The sequence below is a fragment of the Microtus pennsylvanicus genome, chromosome 1, assembly GCF_037038515.1.
Source record: "Microtus pennsylvanicus isolate mMicPen1 chromosome 1, mMicPen1.hap1, whole genome shotgun sequence".
NCBI lineage: Eukaryota > Metazoa > Chordata > Mammalia > Rodentia > Cricetidae > Microtus > Microtus pennsylvanicus.
In genome coordinates this window covers 175527034-175553117 of record NC_134579.1, presented here as the reverse complement: position 1 = coordinate 175553117, position 26084 = coordinate 175527034, and the positions used below count along the sequence as shown (strand labels likewise).

At 41.4% G+C, this 26084-nt stretch overlaps 1 protein-coding gene across 1 annotated transcript; it reads right to left on the bottom strand.

Moving 5' to 3' along the window:
• Positions 1–27: 27 nt before the first annotated feature.
• On the bottom strand, positions 28–26084 carry Nus1 (NUS1 dehydrodolichyl diphosphate synthase subunit). The gene is made up of 5 exons (XM_075945829.1): positions 25523–26084; positions 11488–11613; positions 10555–10704; positions 5198–5297; positions 28–2573 (listed from the first exon to the last, which is right to left on the bottom strand). The coding sequence occupies exons 1-5, from the start codon at positions 25935–25937 to the stop codon at positions 2483–2485; spliced, it is 882 nt and encodes a 293-aa protein (XP_075801944.1). The 5' UTR covers positions 25938–26084; the 3' UTR covers positions 28–2482.

Here is a 26084-nt window from a genome sequence, read left to right as displayed (position 1 = left end):
AAATGCAGCATTCACATAATACTACAGTTCATGAAAAGAGTATATTCTTTTATTGATTTGTTGTTCATACATCTTGTTTCAACTTTCAATAATAAAATTCAATAAATTTGATTCCTTAATCATAAAAACTTGCTGTACATGTTATTTACATGTTGCCAAAATCTACAGGCATAATACACATCACATGGACTTCACTGACACTAAGCATGGGACCGGGACCATCACACAGAAGGAAATAGTTAATTAACATACATTCAAATGGTAAATTATAGATGTGCAGTGTATTTGGCACTGCTCACTAATATTGGAACATTTTTATTGTCAAAAACAGGCATTCTTAGGCCTTAGTCACAATGCTATTCACATTATAATCAGCTTCTAAACATCAAACATTAACCAGTCAGCTTCAATCTACAATCAGACTTTGGAATGAAGTTAATCCCTCCAGCTCCTCTATATGCTCCATGCCATCTGCTGAGTAGGTTTGCCTTGGTGTCTTTCCCATTGTGCAGCATGTCAAGGAGAAACAGCTTAAAGAGAACTCATGATGTCCAACTTGTGATGATGACCTTGGCAGGAACTGAGTGACCGGTGCCATTCAAGTTGTGGAGATTGCATGAGTAGTTGACCTCAAGTGAAAAGATTCCTGAATGCCTATATTTAAATTCAAATCCTTAATTTGCTTAAGCAATTATTCCTAAGGCCACAACAGACGTGGGTTATAGGCTATAGATTTGTTTTGCTGTGTCATACTATGGAAAAAAGCATAACAATTCAATGCTTTATGATTTGTGGCTCTATTCCAAAAGGTAATTTCACAAACTTCATTTAAACAAACCTTGAATCCCCTCATTTCAATTGAGCCCAATAAATTGAATTCATTAAAGCTGTGCACACCCCAGAAGGTCTATATTTATACCTATCATGTTTACAGAAGGGATTAAACTGCCTTTCGCCCCCTGTGGAGAAAACAAATCAGAGGAACACAGATCACAGTACAGGGGAACAAAAATGGGGATCTCTAATAACCTTTAAATACACTGTAGTTTCACACAAAATTTTGGCAAATAAATTAAGACTTTAAAATTTTGTACAAAAAAAACTGAAGTGCAAAGTAATGTCACTGGACCAAAATTCATTTCAATCATTTTATTTCAAGTATATTTTAAAAATCATAAATGGGGTTTGTAATCCAAAGCTGAAACACAGAGTCTGACAAGCAATTCCAGAGCATACTTTCCAAACTCATGTTCTTTGCTATTTTTCAGATTTCTGAGGCCTATTATTTAAACTGCTCTATTCTAAACATGCCTGACTCCTGTACACGTGTTGATAAAAGTTTTCTGAAAACTATCCATCAAATATAAAGAATGGTTTCCATCCAAAGATTATCAGTGGAAAAACATTAAACATCTAGCAAGAATTTAATTCTGTCAGAACCAGTGCTGTTCTCTAGAATACAAGAGAACACGGACGATCAAGTTAAATTATGCTCACAGACTTTGGTAATACAGGTCTTCATCCTACCTAATCATTATGCGAAGTCATCACTGAGATTCACTGGGCAAAGAAAACCCCAGGAGCACTCGAGAGAGGAGCACGTTACTTTTGAGGAGAAAAAGCTGCCTTGGTAATGTCTCTCAAATGTTTATTTTAAATAAGAAGCTAATCAAAACATTTTTTTTAATGCTTTGGGTATGATATAGGATTCTACTCATTACCTAAGGTAATCGAATGTGTTCTCTGGGAAATTTTCCATCTTTATGATGATCATTTGTTCACTTTTTTGGTTTTTGGTTAATTCATATTTAAATTTTTTTAATATTTTGTACTTTAATATTGTTAAGGTTTTTTTTTCCCAAATGATCTTTACAGCCCAGACCAGTACTCTCAAGTCCCACTGCTTACTACACAGAAAAATGAAATGGACGGAAAACTGAGGAGGCTTGTCTTTGCTCTGCAGGTGAGCAAACTTTCAACAAGGGAACAACCCAGAATCTCTGAATGTCCCTCAAAATGAGAATACTTCCACTAGTAAGTCAATATATTATTCTTAAAAATTAAAGTTTGGTCACTAAGAAAGACTGAACAAAAATGATCCCCTCCCACCACAAACGACCACACCAGCTCTCTCTACTCACCCCGCCACTCCGCCACTCCCCACAAAAACAGAGGAGTGCAGGAGCTGAAGCCTCTCCATCTGAAATCTCAGTTGCGAAGACATGGCCGCTACGTGCTTCAACTGTAGGTGATGTACTCATTCGCCAATGTGCCCCATTTATAAATTTATCTCCACACACACGTGCACGCACACACGCACACTCTCACTCACTCTCAAGTAAGACACTTTTTTGTGTTTGTTGATAAATTATGAGGAATATGAACTAGGTGTGTACAAGGTTTTATAGGTACTTTGTAAACATCAGAGTCAATTGGGTCCTTTTCTCCAAAAGCCTGAAATCACATTCGCAACCTGGAACCACTACTTTCCCAGGCGCTGCTCACAAGCTGCATACTGACGAAGGGCAGAGAAAAAGTCCTCATAACTGATGTTTAGGTGAGAAGGCAAAGAGCTGAAAAGAAAACACAAGGAGGGGGAGAATTAGATCATACTCTATAATATGGGGGGCGGAGTGATGTACAAAAGGAAGTTAAGGACAGAAAAAGGTAAATTATATGCAAAACAAGCTAATTTTTCAGTCAAACTCACTGTGACACAGCTCAAGCAAAAATAGTCACAATCTATTAATGCAAAAACCTATGTTAAGATTAAAAATCTGTGTATTAACAGTGTACTCAAAGTCACTTTACGAACTTGGTATGGGCATAGCAAAGGCAGTACTATTGAGAGTCTGTGGAAGCCAGGCTTAGCCTCAGCCAGAGCTGCATGCACTCCCTCCCACACAGCGACGCAGTGAGCACCCAGTAACCGAGCGCAAGCGACCCTGCTGCCAACACTATGGGAGCATTTATTCCACAAAGACAAGCAGGTGAAAGGCGCTAGGAACACATTATGAGGGTCCCTTTAAGTTCTTTAAATCATTTTCAAAAATTGAAAAAGCCCTCAACTCTAAATAGCTTCACAATGAGGTTTGGAAATTCAAAACATTAAGGGCCAAACACAGATTACAAAACCCACATTCTGAATTCCAGTCACATTAAACATACTCTCACACTCACACACTCTTAACTCACACATAATCACACACACACTCACACTCAACCACACACACTCTCACACTCAGTCACACACACTCACACAAACTCTCTCTCACACACACACTCTCACACTCACACACACAAACTCTCTCTCACACATACACACGCACACACACACACACTCTCACACTCACACACACAAACTCTCTCTCACACACACGCACACACACACACACTCACACACTCACACACACAAACTCTCTCACACACACACACGCACACACACACACTCACTCACACAAACTCACACACACACACACACACACACTCTCACACTCAATCACACACACTCACACACACACTCACACACACAAACTCTCACTCACACACACACACACACTCACTCACTCACACCACCCTACCACTCCTGTCTGAGCTTGTGGTTTTCCACGACAGCTCTTTACTTCCTTCTTCCAACTGTCAGGAATTTAGAAAGTAGCAGCCAGTTTTTCCTAAACACCTTAACATCAAATAAAAATAATGTCTGCTGCCAACTTTGTCTTACTGTCTCTATTCAAATGATATTGGGGGCATTCTTCCTAAAATTTGCTTCATGTCCCCCTTAAAACTCCAGCACTCCCAGTGAGGGGAGACTGAGGCCGGGATATAAAATACATAGATGGAAAAAACAAACAAACAAACAAAACCCCCAAATCTCCAACACCCCTGTCTTCTTCCATGTTATCAACTGCCCTATCTACTCGTCTTCAAACACTGTGTGTATCTACCCTCGGTGTCTCAGCTGCTGAATGCTTCTTAGCACGCTCATTCTAGGGCTGAGATGCCTCATCTGACATCATGGTGCTTAGTCTGTTTGAGGTACCAAAAATACAGACAAAATTCAACAAAATAGGCGTGCTGAGACAAATGTATAGACACAGATACAATGGACAACCTGTTATGTGCTAGGTATCTGTCACCTGTGCTATTTAAATCCTCAACTCTACACTAAAATGTCCATTTTAAAAAGCAACACATCAACCAAGCACGATGGCACATGCCTTTATAATCCCAGAACTCGAAAGGTGAGTTCAAGGCCAGAACAAGTTTCAGGATGGCTGGGGCTACACAGAGAAACCCTGTCTAGGGAAAAATAAAATTAAAAAAGAAAGAAAACAACAACAACAAAAGCCAACTCTCTTTTATTCAAAATCAGGAATCAACAAGTAACAGTCTGCCTTTGTTTTGTATGTCTGATAGAAAAGGTTTCTCTTGGTAGCTCAGGCTTGTCCAGAACTCACTACGTAGCCCAGGCTGGCCTTGACCTCCTGTTCTTCCATAACAGTCATCCCTATTTGTTCATGTGCTGTCTGTGGTTATCTGGCTGCACTTGCTAAGGTGGGCGAATTTTACTTAAGTAGAAAGTTCCTGCATGACCTGGAAGACCTGAGATTCATTCTGGCCATGTTAGAGTCTGAAAACCCTGTTCTACGAGAGTTAGTTCATTCCCTTCACTAAACTCACCCCAATCACAGCTATGGGCCCTTCAATTGTCTTCTTACTTTATCCTTTCTCCAACCCAATTCTAGCCATAACAGCCAAATAAGCCTTCAAAATCACCATGTCTGTGTCACCTACAGGCTCTCCTGTGCCCACTCCCAGACTGAACCACCCAGACTCTGAAGCCCTCACCCCCATTTCATTCACACCATCCCTCCAACAGGGCCAGTCCCCTGCATCTTTAAACAACACCCACTTACTATGCTTCCTACGTTTACTATAACACAAAATTTCTATCAGTATCAAATGCCTACGTGGATTCCTACATCTTCCTTGGAACAACAGCTCCAGCACTCAGACGCTGCTCACTCCCGTCTCCTGATAACTAGAGTCAACACCAAACATCCGCAGTCACACATTTCCTGTCCACTTCATCCACAGGCCCTTACTTTACCACTCAAGCATAAGCTCCTAAGCTAAAGGATACAGTACAGTGCGGGGATCAAAGAACAAAACAAACACACTTTCAGTTACTTACACGATCTCAGTCAATCTGATTTGCCAGGGAAGAAAACCTAAGGTGCTGTCCACAGGACCAAACTTCAATACTAAATCAGGATCAGGGAAACCATGTGAACCTTGGGAATAAAGACATGCATAAAATTAATACACACTATTTATACACAAACATGTCAATTAAGTGGCTTCTTAGATTTCCTGTTCTCTTATCTGAAGCCTTATCTGAATGCTTAATAAACTTTAATTTAAAAAAACTTTAATAAAAACAAACCTAAAAAAAAAAGACAAAAGAATACTCAGAGGGCAGAGGCAGGCAGATCTCCTAGAGTTTAAGTCCAGCCTGGTCTACACATAATGAGACCCTATCTCAAACAAAAACAAAAGAAAAAAAGAAGAGCATCTATCTCCTGTCATTCCATGCACATATTTTACAGCTAATGAACCTGAAAGACCAATTCCTAGCTACACAGTGTAAATGTTCTCAGTGTTCCCTAGAGCTCAAGTATCCTTAGAGACCTGGCTGGAGGGGATGCAGATATGGATGTTACAACTATGAAAATAAAGTTTGCAACTACTCATATGGAGGAACAAAGGATAAGACAGGAAAAAACCCAGTGTAAAGACGACTTGAGCAATGGTATCAATTTAAAATGCAACTTTCAAATGCCATGCACAGATCCCTGGAGTCAGAATCTTAAGGCGTGTAAGCACGGCCAGTGTGCAGGCCCTTGGATGACTACTAAACCTAGATGGACAGAGGGAGCCAGACTAAAATGCATGAAATGGACGCAGCTGGGAATCCTGTTGAACAAAATACATCACACTCAGGACAACCACCACCTTTCCTCTCGCCAGTGTAACCTAGATTTAAAACCGCTGTACACCTCAGTTTGTTTGGCCTTTCTTGTTTTTTTGTTTTGTTTTGTTTTTTTAAGACAAGATCTCATTATCTCATTATGCAGCTCTGGCTGTCCTTGAACTCTCTACGCCAACCAAGCTGTCCTCAAACTCAGAGATCGCCTTGTCTTAGCCTCCCAAGTGCTGGGATTAAAGGCATGAGCCACCACACCTGGTTTGTTTATTTGGGCACTTCTTATCTTTTGCTTGTTTATTTTTATTTTCATTTTTTGTGTTTCCATAGGTGAGTTGTTTTTTATTCTGTGATTGTTTTGTTTTGATTTTGTCTGTTTCTAAAAAGAAAGAACATAAAGTTTGGTGGGTAGAGATGTGGGAAGGATCTGGGAGGGACTGGAGGGGAGGAACCATGATATCTCTCTCTCTCTCTCTCTCTCTCTCTCTCTCTCTCTCTCTCTCTCTCTCTCTCCACACACACACACACACACACACACACACACACACACACACACACACACACACAAAGATGTACCACTGGGGTACAGCTAACTACTCCAAATGATAAGAACAACTTCTCTGTCGCTTAGCAATACAAAGTGCAGAATTTGAAAACTGCTAAGCCTGGGTGGTTCTGACCAAACCTCTTACTGGCTTTGTAATTTTGTTTGTCTCCTTTTTCCATCTCATTGGCACACAGACAATCATGATAAATAGTAATGGTAATATGAGCAATATAATCCAGAGGCCAAAGTGAAGGGTAATTGAGGCAATGTGTTTAAAATACTTACGGTAAAGCAGGATGCTATATTAGTATCTTTATTATGATGATCACTTAACTGATAATTTCAGAATTAGTCTGTATTTCCTTTCTATAGGCAAGACTAATAGTCATTTTATTTCTCTTTAAAAACGCAGTTTGTATTTTCTTCTTTTATCAGTGTGTGAGGTGTGAGTACAGGCATGAGTGTGCCACAGCACGTGGGTGTACAGAGGACAAACGTTACCTATGAACCATCTTCCCAGACCCTTGTTCTTCTATCTTTTCAGTCTGATTCCCTAATATAGCCTGAAACAGTCTGCATTTTTTATACAGGGAGTAATTTTACTAGAATAACTTCATGATGTTAGCATACTGGCAATATACACTACAGTCTCCAGGCTGTCAATTAGCAGATCTCAAACTGCTTGTTCACAAAGACTCTTAGCACTCTCAAATATGATTCTACTTATGTGAGCAATATCTACTAATCTTATCAAATTATGGAAGAAATGGTATATGCAACTTATTTATTAAAAATAAAAACATTACTCTTACTATCTTAAAATAATATTTTAATAAAATAAATATATTTTACCTAAGCCAAAAAAGTGTGTGTTTTCCTAACTGAAAACACTGACCCTCAAATTTGTATGAAAATGCAAAGAACCCTGAATTTTCAAAATAACTGAAAAGAAAAAAATTACTACAAGTTGTGTCCTCTCACCTCCATACATGTGCACAACAGCACACGTGTGTAGCATCTAAGAAAAATATGCAAAATATTTAAACATGTACTTTGTCAAATAAATTATAGGCAGCATATTAGGACATAAAAGATAATCAACATCATTAGCCATTAGAAAAATATGAGTTAAATATTATCACATATATACTAGAAGGCTTAAACTATACTTAAAAGACAAACACAAGAAAAGCAATGCTGGACAGCACTGTACAGCAGCAAGAACAAAAAGAGAGAGACTTCTACTTTGCTGCTAAGGATACAAAATGGATACCTATTTTATATAGTATAGCAATTTTATATAGTACAGCAAGTCCCTTTAAACATGAAATATTCATTTGTCACATGACACAATTCCATTATTAGGTATCTACCTTAGAGAAAATAAAACAAACCCACACAAAGACATGCATGCAGGTGGTCAAAAACTACAAACAAAATGTCTAGCAACTGGTGAGTGGATAAAATGAGTATATCCACAGAACAGAATACTACTCAACCAAAGAATAAAGAATAATGAAGTTCAATCCATTAGTTTGGGTATGGTATCATACACCTTTGATCCCAGCACTCCAGAGTGAAAGAACGGTAGGTGGATCTCTGGGAGTTTTGAGACCAACCTGTTCTATACACTGAGTTCCAGGCCAGCCATGGCTACACAGTGAGATCCTGTCTCATTTAAAATGAAAACAATGATGGTGGTGGGTGGGGATGGGGATCAGTTTTCTTTAAAGTCCGCTGGAAGTGTGGCCATGCTCCAGTGAGTATCTGAGCAACACAAATTGGATTTTTCTTCTTTTTTGGGTAGCAGGTCACAGGGAGAGACCAACCTGGGAGGCCTGGGAAGTGAGTCCTCAGGATGTATTATGAGAAATTCCCAAATAATAAATTAAAATATGATGTTAGAAAAAAAAGGCTGTTCAATGTTAGGCAGAATATGAAAGTCTAAATATTATTTGATTGCTTTTAATATAAAATTTCTAAAAAATGCAAAATTTAGTTAGTGGTTGCCTTCTGGTCTAGAGGGCCAAGTGAAATCTGCACATAGCTATAAAGGACTTTGGGAGTGGTGGTGTTCACAGTGTTCAGTAATACCCTATCAGCTAATTGAGTTTAAAATCTACATCAAGCATTGTAGGAGCAATAAGATCCGAGCATCTGCTGTGAGAGTGTCTCCTAGTAATGTGAGATGCTACACCCATATGGTCTCAACAATGTACCTGCCTGAACATGAGCCAAACAAGGCCAGCAACAAAAGACATGCTAAAGTGCACAGGGGAAAGCCCAGGAGGCCTCAGCCCTACATAAAGAACTACAGGCAACTAAGGAATGCTCAAAGAAGACTTCTCTAGGGACGAGCACACAACTGATTACACAATACCAAATGGTCAGTCCTGAAAACACACTCACAAGTAACATTATACAGACTGAGCAGGTCATATGGGGAGGGCAGGGGTGTAAGAACAATGGGGGGAGGGGCATGTGTAACAACAATTGATGCAACCCTGTGAATTTAAACGATAACGTGGAGGGTAATACGGAGGATTTGGACACAGGAAAGGGAAGGGAGAAACAGTAATCTTGAAAAATAAAAGAGAAAATTTTTTTGAAGTCTGTAAACATTTTCATTATACATTAGCAAACCCTGAAGCTCCTTGGCTCACCACTTCAATAACTTCCCAATGGGATACCTTAAGGCTACCTATATGCCATCCAGGCTACCATTTAGGACATAACCATAGATTCCTCTCTAATTGGGCTCCAAAATGTCCAAGAAATGGTCAATATCTCAGTAACTCTGATAAAACAGTCCAATGCAATAATCTGCTACTCCCTGAGCCCCAACAGCTAACCATTAAGAGGTGAGCAGTCAATAAAAGCAGTCAGCAAGTTCAGAATAGAGAGCAAGTAAAATAACTGAGGTAGAAAATGCATGGTTAGTAAGCAAGTAAAATTACATTCTATGGTAACGACTCAAGAGTGAATGACTTCACATCACAGTTACAGAAGCCATCAATGGACATTAGTTTCTTAGAAATTAATTAATGTCTTAGAAAGTTCCTAAGGGCTCCAGAGAGAAAGAACAACCCAAAGGCTTTCACCAGCAGTATGGGGTGTGTGTGCATACACATGAGATGCTATGTTTTAGAAAAAAATGACACATACAGTGGTTTATCTGCATAGCAAACAGAACGAATACAAAAAGGAGGCATGGCCGGGCGATGGTGGCGCACGCCTTTAATCCCAGCACTCGGGAGGCAGAGGCAGGCGGATCTCTGTGAGTTCGAGACCAGCCTGGGCTACAGAGCTAGTTCCAGGACAGGCTCCAAAGCCACAGAGAAACCCTGTCTCGAAAAAAAAAAAAAAAAAAAAAAAGGAGGCATGGATAAAAGGCTGCATTTGGGGGTTTACCTCATAATAGTTCTTTAAGCAAAAGCCCAAACTAAAAAGGAAAAAGAAGTGGAAGGGGGACAGAAAAGTAAGACTAAAATCCTACTTCCAAGAATATTCATTAAAAAGAAAAATTCCTCAAAAACCCTTTCCTTGAACCAGCAAGACGGCTCAGTAGGTAAAAGTGCTTGCTTCCAATCCTGGCGAGTTATCCACATTCACGTAGTGGAAGAGAAAAGCAATTTCAGAAAGTTATCCTGACTGCTGCCCAGGTGCCCACACACATACTAAAATACCTACTGTTTTAAATCCCTTTCTTTTATTAAATGTCCATGGTAAGTGCAAGGTCCACATCTTAAAATCATTTTCACATGTGGGTCATTAAACGTCAGAACTGTAAGGGATATAGTAATAAAAGCCCCCCTCCCCCCAAGACAGGGTCTCACTATTTAGCCCTGGCTAATTAGCCTGGACCATAAAGATCTGCCTGCCTCTGTCTCCTGAATGCTGAAATTAAAGGCATGAACCACCAGGCCTGGCAAACCGGATTGTATAGAATGAAAAGAACCAAAATATTCTCTTTCATCTGTGTCTTTGGGAGACAAAATGGGAAACATTCCTGACTTACTAAGTAAGCCGTCTAGCAGATCTACATCCAAATCTGTGGGTCTCCTCTGCTGCTGAGCTACTAACTGGCAAAAGTCCTGGGCAGCTCTCACAATATCCGCTTTTCCATCTTCTGGGGACAGCACCTTCACTGCTGAAGGGCAATTTAAAACTAGAGAAAAAAACAGATAAGGTAATTTTTAACACACTCTTCCATATTTATTCCAAAATCAGTTTTATGAAGCAAGCTCAGACCAAACTAAAGACAGACTTGTGATAACCAGGAACCACTCGAGCCCTTCCGTGTCAGTACCAAACACACCCTTTGCACCTCTGAAAGGAGCCATGCAGCCCAGGTCACAGCGGTGCCTGTTTGGACATACCAGCTTCTCTAAATCCTCAAAGCAGCTTTGCATAGTGAGTAAGCCCTCTACAAAAGACGCTAGCCACAATTTTTGCTATCTAAAAATGCCATCTACACAAACAGTCAATTTAGTAGTAACATAAAAGAAAACTTCAAACTAAAGAAAACTGTGCTTCAGTGGAGTGTGTGCACTGTCCACACACCTATCTGGCTCTGGAAGCGACTTTATAACTGTAAGACTCTAGATAACTGGTAATAATACAAAAATATTACATTAAACAATCTTTCATATTACCCTATAGAAAAACCAGTTTTGCATCAATTTATATACTCATTAAATTTACTATTATAGACGTATCTGTTCTTGGGCTTCTCTGTTCACAGGGCTATAAAATCTGCATGGTTAAATAAATCCTTAAACATGGATTCATTTCTATAATGTCAATTGCCATTCTATTATTTTCTGAATATTATTTTCTAGCAATATAATTGATTATAATAAAGACCAACAGAGCAAAATAAATGAAGAACGTGACAAAATCCACCCTGAAACACATATGGTCATGTGCCCAGTTGCCCACATGTACTTACCTTGATCGTCTTTGTCATTACTATTTGCAAACTCTGGTGAGTATTTGGAACAATCTAGGCCCAATAGTTCCTGTTGTTGTTTTAATATTTCATCCATCAATCTGGAATTATTTCTCTTGAATATACCTTAAAAAGAAAATTATGAACAAAGAGATCAGAACCAGGCTAGGTGACACTCTTCAATGACTACCAGATGTTTGCTGTGGATACAGTACTAGACCCAAACAGGATGCATTTCAAATACAGTAACAGCTAGTCTCAAACTAGAGTCTAAAAGAAAAGCATGACACACAAGAACTGTGACTACGACACACTAGGACTTGGGAAGGAATTTTAAAAGGTCCCTTACTTGAGACCTTTACTTACTGACATCCTGAGAAACTGAAATTCAGTGTCCTGGGGGCTGGTCTAGAAATGTCTTTACTCCTGATTGCCGATCTAACATCTTTTCTCTGCAGGTTTATTAGCTAAATTAAATGCTACTGCCTCGATTTGATTTGTTTTGTAAGAGAAAGCAGTATAAATTATGCACAAAGTAAAAAATAAAATCAGAGCATAGCTGTTGAGAGGCCCTGCTGGCCAGGTCAGATGTTAGAGTCTACCATAGCCTGGCAGTTTTCTCTAGGCTTGGCAACAAGGAGGACTCCCTCCTCCCCAGGGAGACTTCCTGCTCTCTACCTGCCCGTATCTGGAGAATGTTCCTAGACCCAGAGGACTGCCCTTATCTGAAAGCTGTCTAAAACCTGGACTCCTGATTTATCTCTAGCATGACCTCTGTCTGGCACAGTTTCCTGCTAGAAGCCTTCTCCTAAGAATTGTCCTAGGAGCTTTGCTATAGATCCCTGTTGCCACATACAGGAGCCTTATGAAAGGAGTGTGCCATTTAATGCAAATTAGAGTTTGTTCCCTGCTTCCCAATCCTATATATTTTCTACACTCTGGAATAAAGTTGAGCTGATTTGCTAAAGTCATCTCCCCGAGGGCTATCACTGTCATATCCACAGTCATCCAAGCTCGGTTTCTAGCTTCTGCAGCCAATTATCCAGAGGAAGACACAGAACCACGCAAAACTCAAAAAATTTAAACCCAAGTACAAAAATAATTTTTTTTAATCTTCCAACCATGCACAGCAGTTAAGGTTTATGGCCACCACATCCCTTAGAGAAAAATAAAAGAGAAACTATATGACACCCATCTAACAATCTAAGTTAAAAAGAAGAGGAGGAGGAGGAGGAGGAGGAGGGGAAAGGAGGGGGTAGGAAGAAAAGGGAAAGGATCAGCAAGCAAACACCAAGCTGGACTCATCCATTTAACAGTAATGAATGAAAACAGCCCCATAGGCTCATAGGGAGTGGCGTTATTAGAAAGTATTAGGACGCGTGCCCTTGTGGTAGGAGGTGTGTCCTTGATAGAGGAAGTGTGTGACTGGGGTGAGCTTTCAGGTCGGGTGCTCAAGCCAACCCCAGTGGCTCACTCTCCTTCCTGCTGCCTGTCAATCCAGATAACTCTCAGCTACCTCTCCAGCACCATGCTTCTCTTCCCTCTAGGGCGATAATGGAGTAAACCTCTGAAACATAAGCCAGTCCCAATTGAATGTTTTCCTTGAAGAGTTGTGTGGTTATGGTGTCTCTTCACAATTAAGATAAGCAGAAAAAAAAGTCTTCCAACAGAAGAAGGCTTATTACAAGAAGCAAGACTTGGGGGTCTCACAGATGTCTTTGCCAACAGGTGGGCAAAGATGCTTGCTGTGGGTTCAACCCCAAAAGTCCACATGGTGAAAAGAATCAATTCCCACAGTTGTCTTCCGACTTCCACACACATGCCCTGGCACACATTCACTGACCACACACACACACAAATAACAAGCTAAATAAATAACTAAATAAAGTGAAACAATTTTTCAGTGCAAGACTTGAACTAAATTCAATCTAGGAAATTAAAGATACCTATAGAGAAGCCATTAGACAGGGGAAATGTTAGACAGAGTGGGGTCTGAAATGCATAAAATACACACACAGACTGCTGATGCAAATGTTACGAGGAAAGGACTGAGATGCGACTCTAAGTTTTATTTCATACTGCTGGCCAAACAGATATTCGACAATGTACAAGCAACATCTAGACAGGCAACAGGCTACTACAGGGCCCCACACAGAATCCTGTCTGAGGACTACTATAGCCAACCTGAGTACAGAGAGTACGACATAAGATAAAAATGAAGAGATGACTCAGAGGTTAAGAGCATTGCCTGCTCTTCCAAAGGTCCTGAGTTCAATTCCCAGCAACCACATGGTGGCTCACAACCATCTGTAATGGCGTCTGGTGCCCTATTCTGGCCTGCAGGCATACACACAGACAGAATATTGTATAATAAATAAATAAATAAATATTTTTTTAAAAAAGAGAGAAGAATGAAGACCATCCCATGGCTTTTATGCTAGGTAGTAGAAGACTACATTTTCTTAGACTAACTTATTTATTTGGGTGGGAATGGCACACACAAGTCACAGCAGACACAAGTGAATGTCAGAGGACAACCTGAAGGAACTGACTCTCTTCTTCGACCAAAAAGTGGGGAGGGCCTTGAGAGGTGGCTCAGGTTCTTGCAGCAGACCCAAGTTCAGTTTCCATATCAGCCAGTTCAACCACCTGTAACTCTAACCCCAGCTGAGCCTATGTTTTCTGGACTCTATGGGCACCTGCATTCACATCTACACATTCCCTCGTGTGTGTGTGATTAAAAGTAAAATAAATCCTTGTTAAACATGCAAACTTGAACAATGATAGTTACAGATGCCAAAAACCTCCCATGTACAATACAAAAACATCTGTGTCACTTCAAAGACCAGATAAATATATAACATAGACATACAAATATCACAAGAGTCTCATATCTATGAGGATGAAGTCCAGGTCCGTCCTCGTAGCTCCTCAGATGGAGAGAATTCCTCAGCCCTCTCTCACTGCCCAGAGTTCTTGAGTCTAGTCATTCAGAAATCTTTAAATCCACTAGGGGGCAGAACAAGGGTAAAATTAATATGGCAAAATTTAGGGTTCATATTTAAAAGTATGCCAAGAAGTCTAGTAAAATAATGAGAAATCTCTGTGAGATTAATGTCAAGGCAGCCATGTTGAACAAATATTTGAATCTGTAAGTAAGTTAGAAGGTGTTGTTTTGTTCCATACACGTCCAGTTCATTCTAACCACAACTTTTACCTCAAGGTCCTGTAAACAAGCAAAGGCAAGCAGGGAGAAGACTCGACAGCCACGGTGCCTACCTTTAATCCCAGCACTCAGGACGCAGAGGCAGGCTATCTCTAAATTCAAGGCCAGCCTGGTCTACAGAGCAAGTTCCAAGACAGCCTAGGCTACACAGAGAAACCCTGGGGGGGGGGGGAGACACCTGGCTCTCAAACAATCAGAACAAGTTGAGGGAGAGAACAATAGCTCACACCTGTAATCCAGCACTTACGGAAGCTAAAACCAGTGTGACTACTGTGGGTCTGAGGCCAGCCTAGGCTACATTCTAAACTCCAGGACAGCCTATGACTGGGCTATGACTTGAGGCTGAGGCCTCATCTCAAAGGAAGGTGGAGTGCTATAAAAGTAAGTTTTATGCATTTCGGGCCACGGAATGTAGAAAAAGGCAGAGTGGGAACTACAATGGATGAGGTAGGTGGGCAAGCGTGCAGTTCTAGACCTAAAAGCAGCACCGCCACCTTCACCGCTCACTAATAACCCAAGCAGAGCTCACGCTACAATACAGCGATGGTCTCTACACCCTTGTTCCTTTTGTCCACTGCCATAGTAGCTTCCAGTCACTGCAGCCTTCTTCATGACAAGCACCTTCCAGCAAGTTTTCCTGCCCCTTCCAGAATGTTTCACTAGGCTACCAAATCACTCAGCTTTGGGTACATCTCCATTTCATCCCATTCCAACTCAGTGTCTTCAATGGCTCCATGCAGTAATAACCCCCTCAACATAAACACTGCTGTCTCTGCTTCGACAGCAAACGGGTAGAAATAATGCATGTTTAGGAAATGAATCAACCTATTTCTTTGTAGCTCTATAATCAACAAAATTAATCAACCTTAGGCTTCTCAAACAGATGTAGTCACCCAATCCCTACTCTTTACATGACCTTCAAAGGCCTATGCCTGCACAATTCTCCCAATTCCTTACAGAGCAGCTAAAGTGTCATTTCCTTCCAGAGACCTTTCCCAGTGTTTCATTCGTCCCCTAATTCACAAGGATTTTGTTCAAATCCCTTAATAAACTTAATATTGCACTTTTTAAAGTAGCATTAACTTAACCAACCACCTCCATCACTGAACTTGATTCTTACCTGTGAATTTCTAGCTCATTTATCTTTTTTTCCCAAGTCTCCCTCTCTATAACAGGAGTTCAGTGTTTACTTAAAAAATTGAATTATCAGTACACAAAGTGCCAACCAGCAACAAAACCTGAGAGGCATGAATGGAAACTCTCACAATACAAGTGGACACTTCCTGATTGCATGCAGAATTTACAAGGCAGAACGGTTGAGCCCGACTCAGAGAGAGCCTTGCTCTAGGCTAAGCTGGGCAGAGAACAGCTGATAATAAACTATAGTTTCTGCCCAAGGCTTACATGAAACAGGCACAGCTGACCCTATAGCTGACCACACTCTACAGCGTTTATTTCACCCACAAAGTATGTGAGGATGACCAGTTCACGATTCTCCTCGGCAATCAGAATCTAAACGTGTCACATGGTACAAGAAAGACAAGACAGAAGGCTGGCTTTGACTGCCATAATTTCTCAAGAAATAGCACAGGGTATGTGGACGTTAGGTTTTTTTTCTCATTTATAATCTACCCTATTTGTCTTCTACAAGGTAAACTGATCCAAAAATGTTGGAATGAAAAAGAGGGTGAGAATTCATATTTGGATTTAGCCAATTTAAGGAAAACCCATCTGAAAACACACCTTTGAGAAAGCAGAATGGCAGACCAGTGGTACATAACTAGAACCCCAGCGCTCAGAGGACTGTGGCGTGAGGGCTGAGGACTCAGGACCAACCTGAGCTACACGGTAAGACAACAAAAAGAAAGGAACTTTAACCTCCCCTTTGACGATAAGGAACTAGATTCAGGGTGGTCAAACAACTGTCCTTAGTGTTGGAAGGATTTGCTCTAAAATCTAGTCTAAATTACTGTCAGTCTTTATTATTCTTGGTGTTACTTTTGCTTTTGGGGGTGGGGGAGGTGCATGTTTATGCAGGTTGAAGGAAGGACAACTTTGTAGAGATGTTTTTCCGCTTTGAAATGGATTTTGGAGATGCAACCCGGGTTGTCAGGTGTGGCAGCAATCACATTTAGCTGCTGAGGTGTCTCGAAAGCCCACAGTATTAGCTTTTGGAAAACTCAGAACTGTAGCATGTGGTGGTTTAAATGAGACTGTCCCACATAGGCTCATGTGTTTGTACATATGGTCCTCAATTGGTGGCACTGTTTGGGGACGCTTCAGAGGTGTGGTCTTGCTAAAGGAAGTGTGTCACACAGTATTAGCACAGCAACAGAGAATTACTACCACAGCCACAGAAGGGACTAATTCTTTCTATACTGTTTTAAAGGATTGAGAAGGTTCACAGGGAAAACAAGTATTTGTTGTGAGATGTTTGTTTACACCGTGTGAAGATGTATTGTTGTGATTGGTTTAATAAAGAGCTGAATGGCCAATAACTAGGCAGGAAAGAACAGGTTGAACTTCCAGGCAGAGGAACTCAGAATGAATCCAGGGCTGTGAAGGATACCAGCAACACATGGAGAGAGTGGACATACAGAATGCAAGAAAGGTAAAAAGCCATGTGGCAGAACATGGATGAACAGAAACAGGCTAATTTAAGTTACAACAGCTAGCTGAGAACAAATCTAAGCTAAGGCCAAGCTTACATAATTAATACATCTCCATGTCATTACTGATGAGCTGGCAGTCACAAAGAAAATCTAACTACAAGTATTCTTGTAGAATCACCTAGGAATCTAATGTAAGTTTTGTTATGACATAAGGAATTTCTGTTTTTGTTGCTCTATAACTATCTTACAAAGGCTTGATTTCCCAAAGTTATCATAAACAGATTAGTGAAAGAGTCGTCTTTGAAAACACACATACATGTACACAAGCACACACATCTCAAATTCCCATGAAAGAATAAAATTTTATGCTAGGAAAGCTGTACCTCAGGAAAAAAAATAGGTGTGTGTGTGTGTGTGGTGTTTCTTGATAAACAAGAGCTATGTGCTTTGGGAGCCAAATGTGTCTCTTTTATATTCTAGGAAATGTTTGTAACTGTGGTATAAAAACTAAGTGCAAAGTTTAGACAACACTAGAATGCTCCCTGACCTTCCACCATGGCACATGGAAAGTTCCTACCCTTGCCCTGGTGCATATGTACACAGAGCACTCTAGAATCCGCGGCAATGCAGTTCTTTCGTGCTGCTCTGTCACTGACACAAAACGTATCCTTCCCTGCTCCATTCTCACGAATATCTCAATTCTGGTATTTTACCAAAAATGTTTCAGCTGATTTTGTTCAGGTCTCAAAATAGAGAAACTGGTATTTCCGGGACTGGATACTATAGTTCAGAGGGAGGAGAGCCTAGCATGCACTAAGGCCCTAGGCTTGAATCCCAGGACCACATATGAACCAAACAATAAATCAACCAATCTTGCCTGGACTTCATAAAGGCTCTTGCAAAACTCAGGTGACATATATGATCAAATGTATAAAATGACTATGAAATATATACTCAAATACTTCAAATACACATTTAACATATCTATTAGAATTTTCATAATTGTTCCTTCTGTAGGAACAATCCTTTTAAGAAACATCTAGCAAAAAGAAATCACATAACAAAGAAAGACAACACTAAAAAAATCTCTCCTAGGTGCCAAGCTCCTCCATGCTGTGCAATTAAAGCAGTGTGTCCTTATATACATGCCTTCAATTTAAATGCCTTCTATTTTCAACCAGAGATCTAAGTAAATTACCTGTTGGTTACCTTCGTTTAAGCTCTGTAACACACAACCATCACACTACTGGAGGAGAGTCTTTAGAGAAGAAAACATATACTTAATAGCACAATCATTTTAAATGAAGAAGATATATATTAAAATTTTACATGACTACTGCAATCATAAACACAAATCCTTATAAGTCATTAAACTATTTTATTTTATTGGAGAACCTCAGGACACCTCACACATAACAATTTTATGCTAGGATATTAACATACTGTAGCAAGGAAACAAACAGGACTGATGGCTTCGTGTAACAGCTTTAAGCCCTCCAACACAAGTATGCAAGTTGAAGACACACAGACTTTCTCAGTTCCAGCTGCACATTTTATTTAACTGTCTGTTTCGTTAGCATCGGGATGAAGCACGGGGCTTTTCACACATGAGGCAAGCACTCCTCCCCACCCCAGCAACATCTCCAGCTAAAGCTGCACGTTCTAAAACCAAGAATGTCTTCATAGCTCTGCTAATCTGCTGAACAGTTAGTTCATAGAGAGCAAGAGCTCCATAGTTAAACTGCAGTGATTAGACAGGCATCCAATAGCTAGGGGTGGCTGCTTAGATCGGTGAGTTGGGAAACTACCTGCCTTAAAACGCCTTTTGTGAAGTTTCTATCACTTGATGTCAGCGCCATGACACAACATAGTCAGTCCATAGAGAGACTACTGTCTGTTTTCTAAATGATAAAAACAACATCAATTATAAGAACATAAATTAAATAAAATTTGGTTCAAATTCTAGACCTGTTTCCTTAGGCCATAAGTCTCTTAGCGTTTAGATTGTTTCTAGAGTTGGAAATCCTTTAGAATTATTGCATTTTTGTATAGCATGTACTGCACAGTAAGAATTCAACAGAGAGAATAGCAAGATGACTCAGCAAGTAGAGGCACTTGTCTTTGAGCCTGGAGTCCTGAGTTCAATCCCCCTGGACCTCACACAAAGGAAGAAGAGAACTAACTCCTGCAGGTTGTTCTCTGACCCCATGAAGATGCTGTGGCACACATAGCTCCATACCAAATAGCTAAATGTTCTTTTCAAGAAGTTAACAAAAGACAATTGTTACTATTAAAATTTAATACATGGGGCCGAAGAGACACATCAGTGGTTAAAAGCATGTACTGTTCTTGCAGAGGACCCAAGTTCACTTCCCAGCGCCAACATAAGGCAGCTCACAGTTGCCCGTAGCTCCGGCTTCAGGGACCTAATGACCTCTTCTGACCTCCGAGAATACTTTCACTTGAGGAACACACGTGCGAATTAGAAATAATAAATATTTTTTCAAAAGACTTAATCCATAGATCTAGCACTACAGTTTAATAAAAAAGTATTCAGAAAACATTATTCCTCACATCAAAAAATGAAGCAGGACAGAACCATTCAGAGATAAAGCAAGAGAGAGATGAAATAACTCAAAGAGCCTACCCAAGGAGGCAGACTTGGCTGGATGCTCTAAGACTCAATGATAGGATTCTGGTAGAGTCCTTTGCAAGAAAAACGAGAGCAGGACATAGTGGGATGCTGAGATAAATGCAAAATTCTAGGAAAAGTGAAGAGTAGGGATGGAGGTTCCCTTCCATGAGTTTCTACACATGGGAATACAAACACTCCAGATATACTACTGTTCAGTATATCAAATACAACCATGCGTGCATTTGGACTTTTGATAGATCTGGCACCTCTGTAATTCAACATAAGGAGAACAATCATTATTAAGAGTTATACCTCCAGCTAGTATCTATGTCACAGGCCCAAGTAGAACAGACTTAAGTTTACGTTCCCGAATTCTAGGTTTCACTCTTGGGAAAGGAGCTGCAACTCAGTTCCTTATGCTTATGTATGGGAAGCACAGCCTCTCAGGAGTCAAAGGATGTGTACTGCCTGACCACAGCAGGCATTTAACACCAAGCCATACCCGGAAAGAAGCAAAGGGGAGTAGAGATGACATCCGTGGAATGTCTGATTTACAACCATGAAGTGCACACACTAAGAAAACAGAAATATCTTTAGAGGTACCTTTCGTTCTTAGGAGCTCCAGGAACAGAGTAAGACACAGTCAAGACACACTGACAGGAGGTGATGCAGCATGAGACACAAGTCTGAGGTGAGGGTAGACCCACAAGGATCAGAGAGATAGAGTGAGCTGGGTGGTGATGGCGCATGCCTTTAGCGCCAGCACTAGGGAGGAAGAGGCAAGTGGATCTCTGTTGAGTCCAAGGCCAGCTTCGTTTACAGAGTGAGTTCCTGGACAGCTATGGCCATACAGTAAGACCCTGAATCAAACAACAAAAAAAGAAAGGAAGGAAGGGAGAAAAGGAAGAAAGCATTTCCAGCACTCCAAAAAGAAATGATCATGGGGCTGGAGAGATGGATCAGAAGCAAAGAGCACTGACTGCTCTTCCAGAGGTCCTGAGTTCAGTTCCCAGCAACCACATGGTGGCTTACAACCATTTGTAATAAGATCTGGTGTCCTCTTCTGGACTGCAGGATACATGCAGGATGAACCCTGAATACATAATAAAAAATAAAAATTTAAAAAAAAAAAGAGGTGATCACAAAAAAAACCTAAATATGGTGTAATAAAAGGTACAGAGACCCATGAGAAATAGGTTGAGAAAGCTGGGTGGCACTGGGCAGTCCTGTTAGGACTAATTTGAGAAATCACTACCCCAAACTATTGCACTTTACAAATAAGGAGATAGAAGCAGAAAGAACAAAATATTTTTGCTGTCTGGTTGCTGGATCTCATACAGAAAATACCTTGCTGACTACCCAAATTATCATTACATGAGAACAATGTGAAAAATGACGTGTGGAGGGGTGAATTTCGGGCCTCAGAACTACATCCACTAGGCTCCAGCTCCAACCCATGATTCATCTTGCATAGCCAAGCGCCAGAGTAGCTTTCGTTCTATGTTAAGGTCAAACTCCATCATGCAGAGGCATCATACAAGTAGCTTGATAAAAACAGATGCCCAGCTGCCCAGTAAGTATGCTGAATCAGTATTTCCTATAAACATTTCAAGGACTCCTTCTCAAACTTCTCTAAACAACCATACAATAAGCAAGATACCAATGAGGACAGTACCCATCCAGACAACATGCAGAACTGTGTACTTCAAGTGTACAGAAGAAAGCGTAACAGCCCAAAGACTATAACACCAAATACATTAAAAAACAGTTTTTAGGCCGGGCGGTGGTGGCGCACGCCTTTAATCCCAGCACTTGGGAGGCAGAGGCAGGTGGATCTCTGTGAGTTCGAGACCAGCCTGGTCTACAGAGCTAGTTCCAGGACAGGCTCCAAAGCCACAGAGAAACCCTGTCTCGAAAAAACAAACAAACAAAAAAAAAAACAGTTTTTAACACAGTCCCTATTATAATCATTTCCTAAGTCATAATCATATAGACAAAATAACCAACTCTCCTTATGAGAACTGTGAGCTCAAAAATTCCTGACCAATCTTCTAAGAAAACCTCACTTTCCAATGAATGAACACAGCAGAAATTACCATAATAAAAAAGTTCCCATGTATTATAAAAAGCACGAGGGCTGAACTGCAGAGTTCAGGGCTGTGTGCTCAACTTGCCAAAGGCCCATAATTTGATCCCCAGAACCACCAAAAATTAATATATACAAAACATATTTGAAATATGATATTTTGGGATGGAGGGTGTGTGTGTGTGTGTGTGTGTGTGTGTGTGTGTGTGTGGTTAGGAGGGAACCTATAGGTCCAGCTTTAGGGAAGCTAATGCACAATCATCTGAATCCAGGTATTTGGGCAGCATAGGAAGAGCTCATTAAGTAAAATATAAAAATAAAACAAGCCACAAACCTGTAATCCCAGCACTAAAGAAAACTGAGGTAAGAAAACCTTAATGTACCAAGCCAGTCTACCAAGACCTGCCTCTTTCTAAAAAAGCAAGCAAGCAAAACAATCAATTCACAGGAAGAGACATTTCAAAGTACATAAATACAATAGGTATTTTGGTCTAAGGATTAAAAACAATCTAAATACCCATCATAATTAGAATGAATGTTACATAAATAGAGATTTGAAGTTGAAGAGATATAGGATGGAGAAAATAAAATCAATAAGCTTGTCTCCAAGGTGGCTGCCTCAGCTCTACCTTGAGGCATGAGCCATTTTCGCCACAGCTGAGAAGTAAAATCTATTTCCTTCACTCAAGACAGATGTGTGACTTCTGCTTAAGCTAGGTCCTAAAGCCTTGCAGCTTTGGTCTGCTGCAGAACACCTGATCTGGAGGCACTCTGTATATAAGGAAGCTCAGAGTAGCCATGTGGGAACCATGTGAAGACAGATCTCTCTCCTAGTCCAGCCACTGCAGACCGGGAATAAAATGGACGACCCATAAGGGCAGCCTCTGCCTTCACGCCAGTTATCTGACTGCATCTCCATAAGTACCCCAGGAACACTGCGCAGCTGAACTGACTGAATACATAATTATTTTAAAACACTGAACTTTGGGATCGATTTCTACAAAACCACATATAAGCAAAACAGCTTCTGAAGCAATCATCTTCCTTAATTTTCCAACATTCTGTTAATGAAACTTATCTATTCCATTCACTGTTCCCAAGGCTCCATTCAAGGCTCAAAATCTTACCAAAGAGGTGGCATTTCCAGTTCACATATAGAGACAGCAGTGTTCAAGCTCCAAATCCTATCTACTTTTGCTAGTTCCAATGCAAATGTCATTTTCCCTCTTCTTAGAACAAGAGGTTAACAGCGCTGCCAAGAGATTTTTGCCTTTTTCTCTCCCTGAAGTCTTTCGCACTCAGCATTTGTGATTCATGTATCAGTCTGAATTAATGTACACATCTCCTTGAATGTTACACCATCAGTCTGCATTAATGTACAGTACACATCTCCTTGCATGTTATACCTCTATAGCATGGCAGGTATTCAGTGAATGCAGCATTTATGTCTATGGCAATACACATAAACTTTCCTAAGTACCTGTAAGCTTAAAAAGAAGTATAGTGGAGGAAATAGTACAAAGTTAAAATATCTTTATCTATTCAAAAGTTTGGCTTTCTCCTTGGCCACCCAATCTAAAACTCTTTCCTCACTGTTTCCTTTCCACTATCACCTTCTCTCCCCTACCTTGCTTTTCCTGGTTATGCTTCTAAAACTATGTATTTTCTAACACGCTAACATCAGATGCCAGACTTAGGTTCTGCTTTCATTTACTCCTGCATGCTCATGCCTGGAAAGATATGGTATTCATATATACCCAACTTGCTTGCTGTGTGAAAGAATCAGTCAAAAGCCAGGATAAGTAAATTGAAGATCTCTTATTCAAACTATGAAATTATCGCCTAAAAATGCTTTTAAGTAGCACATAGAATCCTTCAAGTCCATTCAGTAAAAATGTTCCTTAAATCCGTTCAGTTCTCAGTCTAAACTTGTTCGAAGTTGACTTCTTTTCATGGCCAATCGTTTTCCTTCTGAGAGCACATGACAAAGGACTTGAGTCACATCAGAAACGCAGTAACAGGAATTGCAGGAACAAGGAAGTGTGATGTAGTGTAATCTCTGCTTGGAAGCAGTCGAACAACTCAGCTTTGTCTTTTCCTTCCTACCGGATATAAGTCAATCCGCATTGCTTAATGTTTTTAATTTCCATTTTTTATTGCCGTATTATATCCCTGTATGACTGACTGCAATGGTTTAAGCAAGAGTTGTGTGTATCATCAAACAGTCTCCTCGCTTCTACTGGTCTCTTGACCAGGAAGCTCTGTATTGTCAGTCTCCGAATACACCAAGCTTTACCCTACAGGGCCATCATCGTTTCCGACGACGGGCTCCTGTGCTCCTTGGTAGCCAGGAGAGAGTCACTGATTACTACTTACCCTATCCAACCCTGCACTTAAATATCGGGCTGGTAAAGAGTTAGAGGTAAAACCCAGGTTGCTCCTCTAGGGCAAGCAGGCAAGGCTGCACGAAGAAAAGTCATTTCCCGGCACCGCAGCCCTAACTCATCCTTACCACCACGGCTTTATCTTTTAAGGAAATACCACTGCATTGGGGCTTGACTGAAATTCAACTCTGACATTTGGAGTCTCCACTCCCCACCCCCATTCTTCAATGCCCTACTCAAATTTCATCTCCTCTACACCAGCTCTCAAGTCCCTGTCTTCAGAATTTCTCTCCTTTCTAGTAGTAACTTTACCCCCCCCCCCAAACGTCACCCATCACCTAGGGTGTGCCTTTCTCCCCACCAGCCCGAGAGTACACGAGATGAAGGCAAGATTCCGAGGTATATGTTTGGCATAATGCTTTAGGCGTGTTGCCATGCAGTACCTGCTGAATTTTGTACTTAAGAAAAGTATGATGAAATTCATGGCTTCGATCAGAACTTAGAGGAAGACAACCGCATCAAGTACCGTACGGGCCACTAAGGGTAAATGATCACACATGATCCCGAGCTTCAGAGATCGGGGTGTACTTTTCAAAGACTCAATTCAAATGCCATCTAACTCCAAAAGCTCATTTGGAAAACCTACGATATGGCTCATGTATAAATCCTTCACCGCCTGGTCTCACTTGAGATGAATGCACTGAACTCCTTTGAAGAGACGCTTTGAAGAATGCACAGACCGGTTACAATTATTTCCCCGTTACTACTTTTGTGACCTTGGGCAACGCAGTTTATGTTTTGAATGAACGTCAGCTCCCCCTTCTGTGAAACAAAGCCAAAACAGATACCTTAACGGAACATAAGTATTTTTTAAATGTAAAACACACACACACACAGCAAAATCCAAAGACTCGGCCAACGTTTAATAAAACTGATCTCCCTTCCTCGAAAGCGCTGGCACTGTGATTTATACCTGAACTCGCAGGGCCTGGCGGGCGGCGGCCTCGCAAGGCGACCTGGAGCAAACTAGCCAGAGGTGTAGTCCTCGGACTCGGAAGCGTCCTCGCCACCCCGCCTCCCACCGGTCCTCACCTTGGTGGTCGTAGACGCTAATGTAGGAGATCCCCACGGCCATACACCACACCACGAGGCTTGCGATGTCCGAGTAGCTGGGCTCCTGCTCCTCCTCGGTGATCACCAGGCCCATGTGCACCGGCAGCTTCTGCAGGGAGCGGCCGTCCGCGCGCCAGCGCAGCCGGGGATGGGTGGCGGCCGGCCCGGGTCCCCCGTGAAGGTGCCGGTAATGACGCCGGTTCCTGCCGCCGGCCGGGGGCTTGCGGAGCGTGAAGACGAGCGGCGCTAGGACCGCGGCGGAGGCGGCGCGACAGCAGCGCCGCCAGATCCAGTTCCAGGTGCCGAAGCGAACGCGGAGCCAGGAGGCGAGCGTGCGGTGCAGGCAGAGCAGCGCGTGCAGCACCCGCCACACCAGCTCGTACAGCCCCGTCATACTCCCGTGGCGCTCGGGCACCGTCTCCTCCCTCCGGCCCACACCCGCGGCGCGACGGGGTCTTATCCTCCCCAGCGGCCGGCGCGGGCCATCGCTCCGCGGCCCCCCACCCCCCGCGCCCGAGCCCCTCGCCACTGCCAACACCTC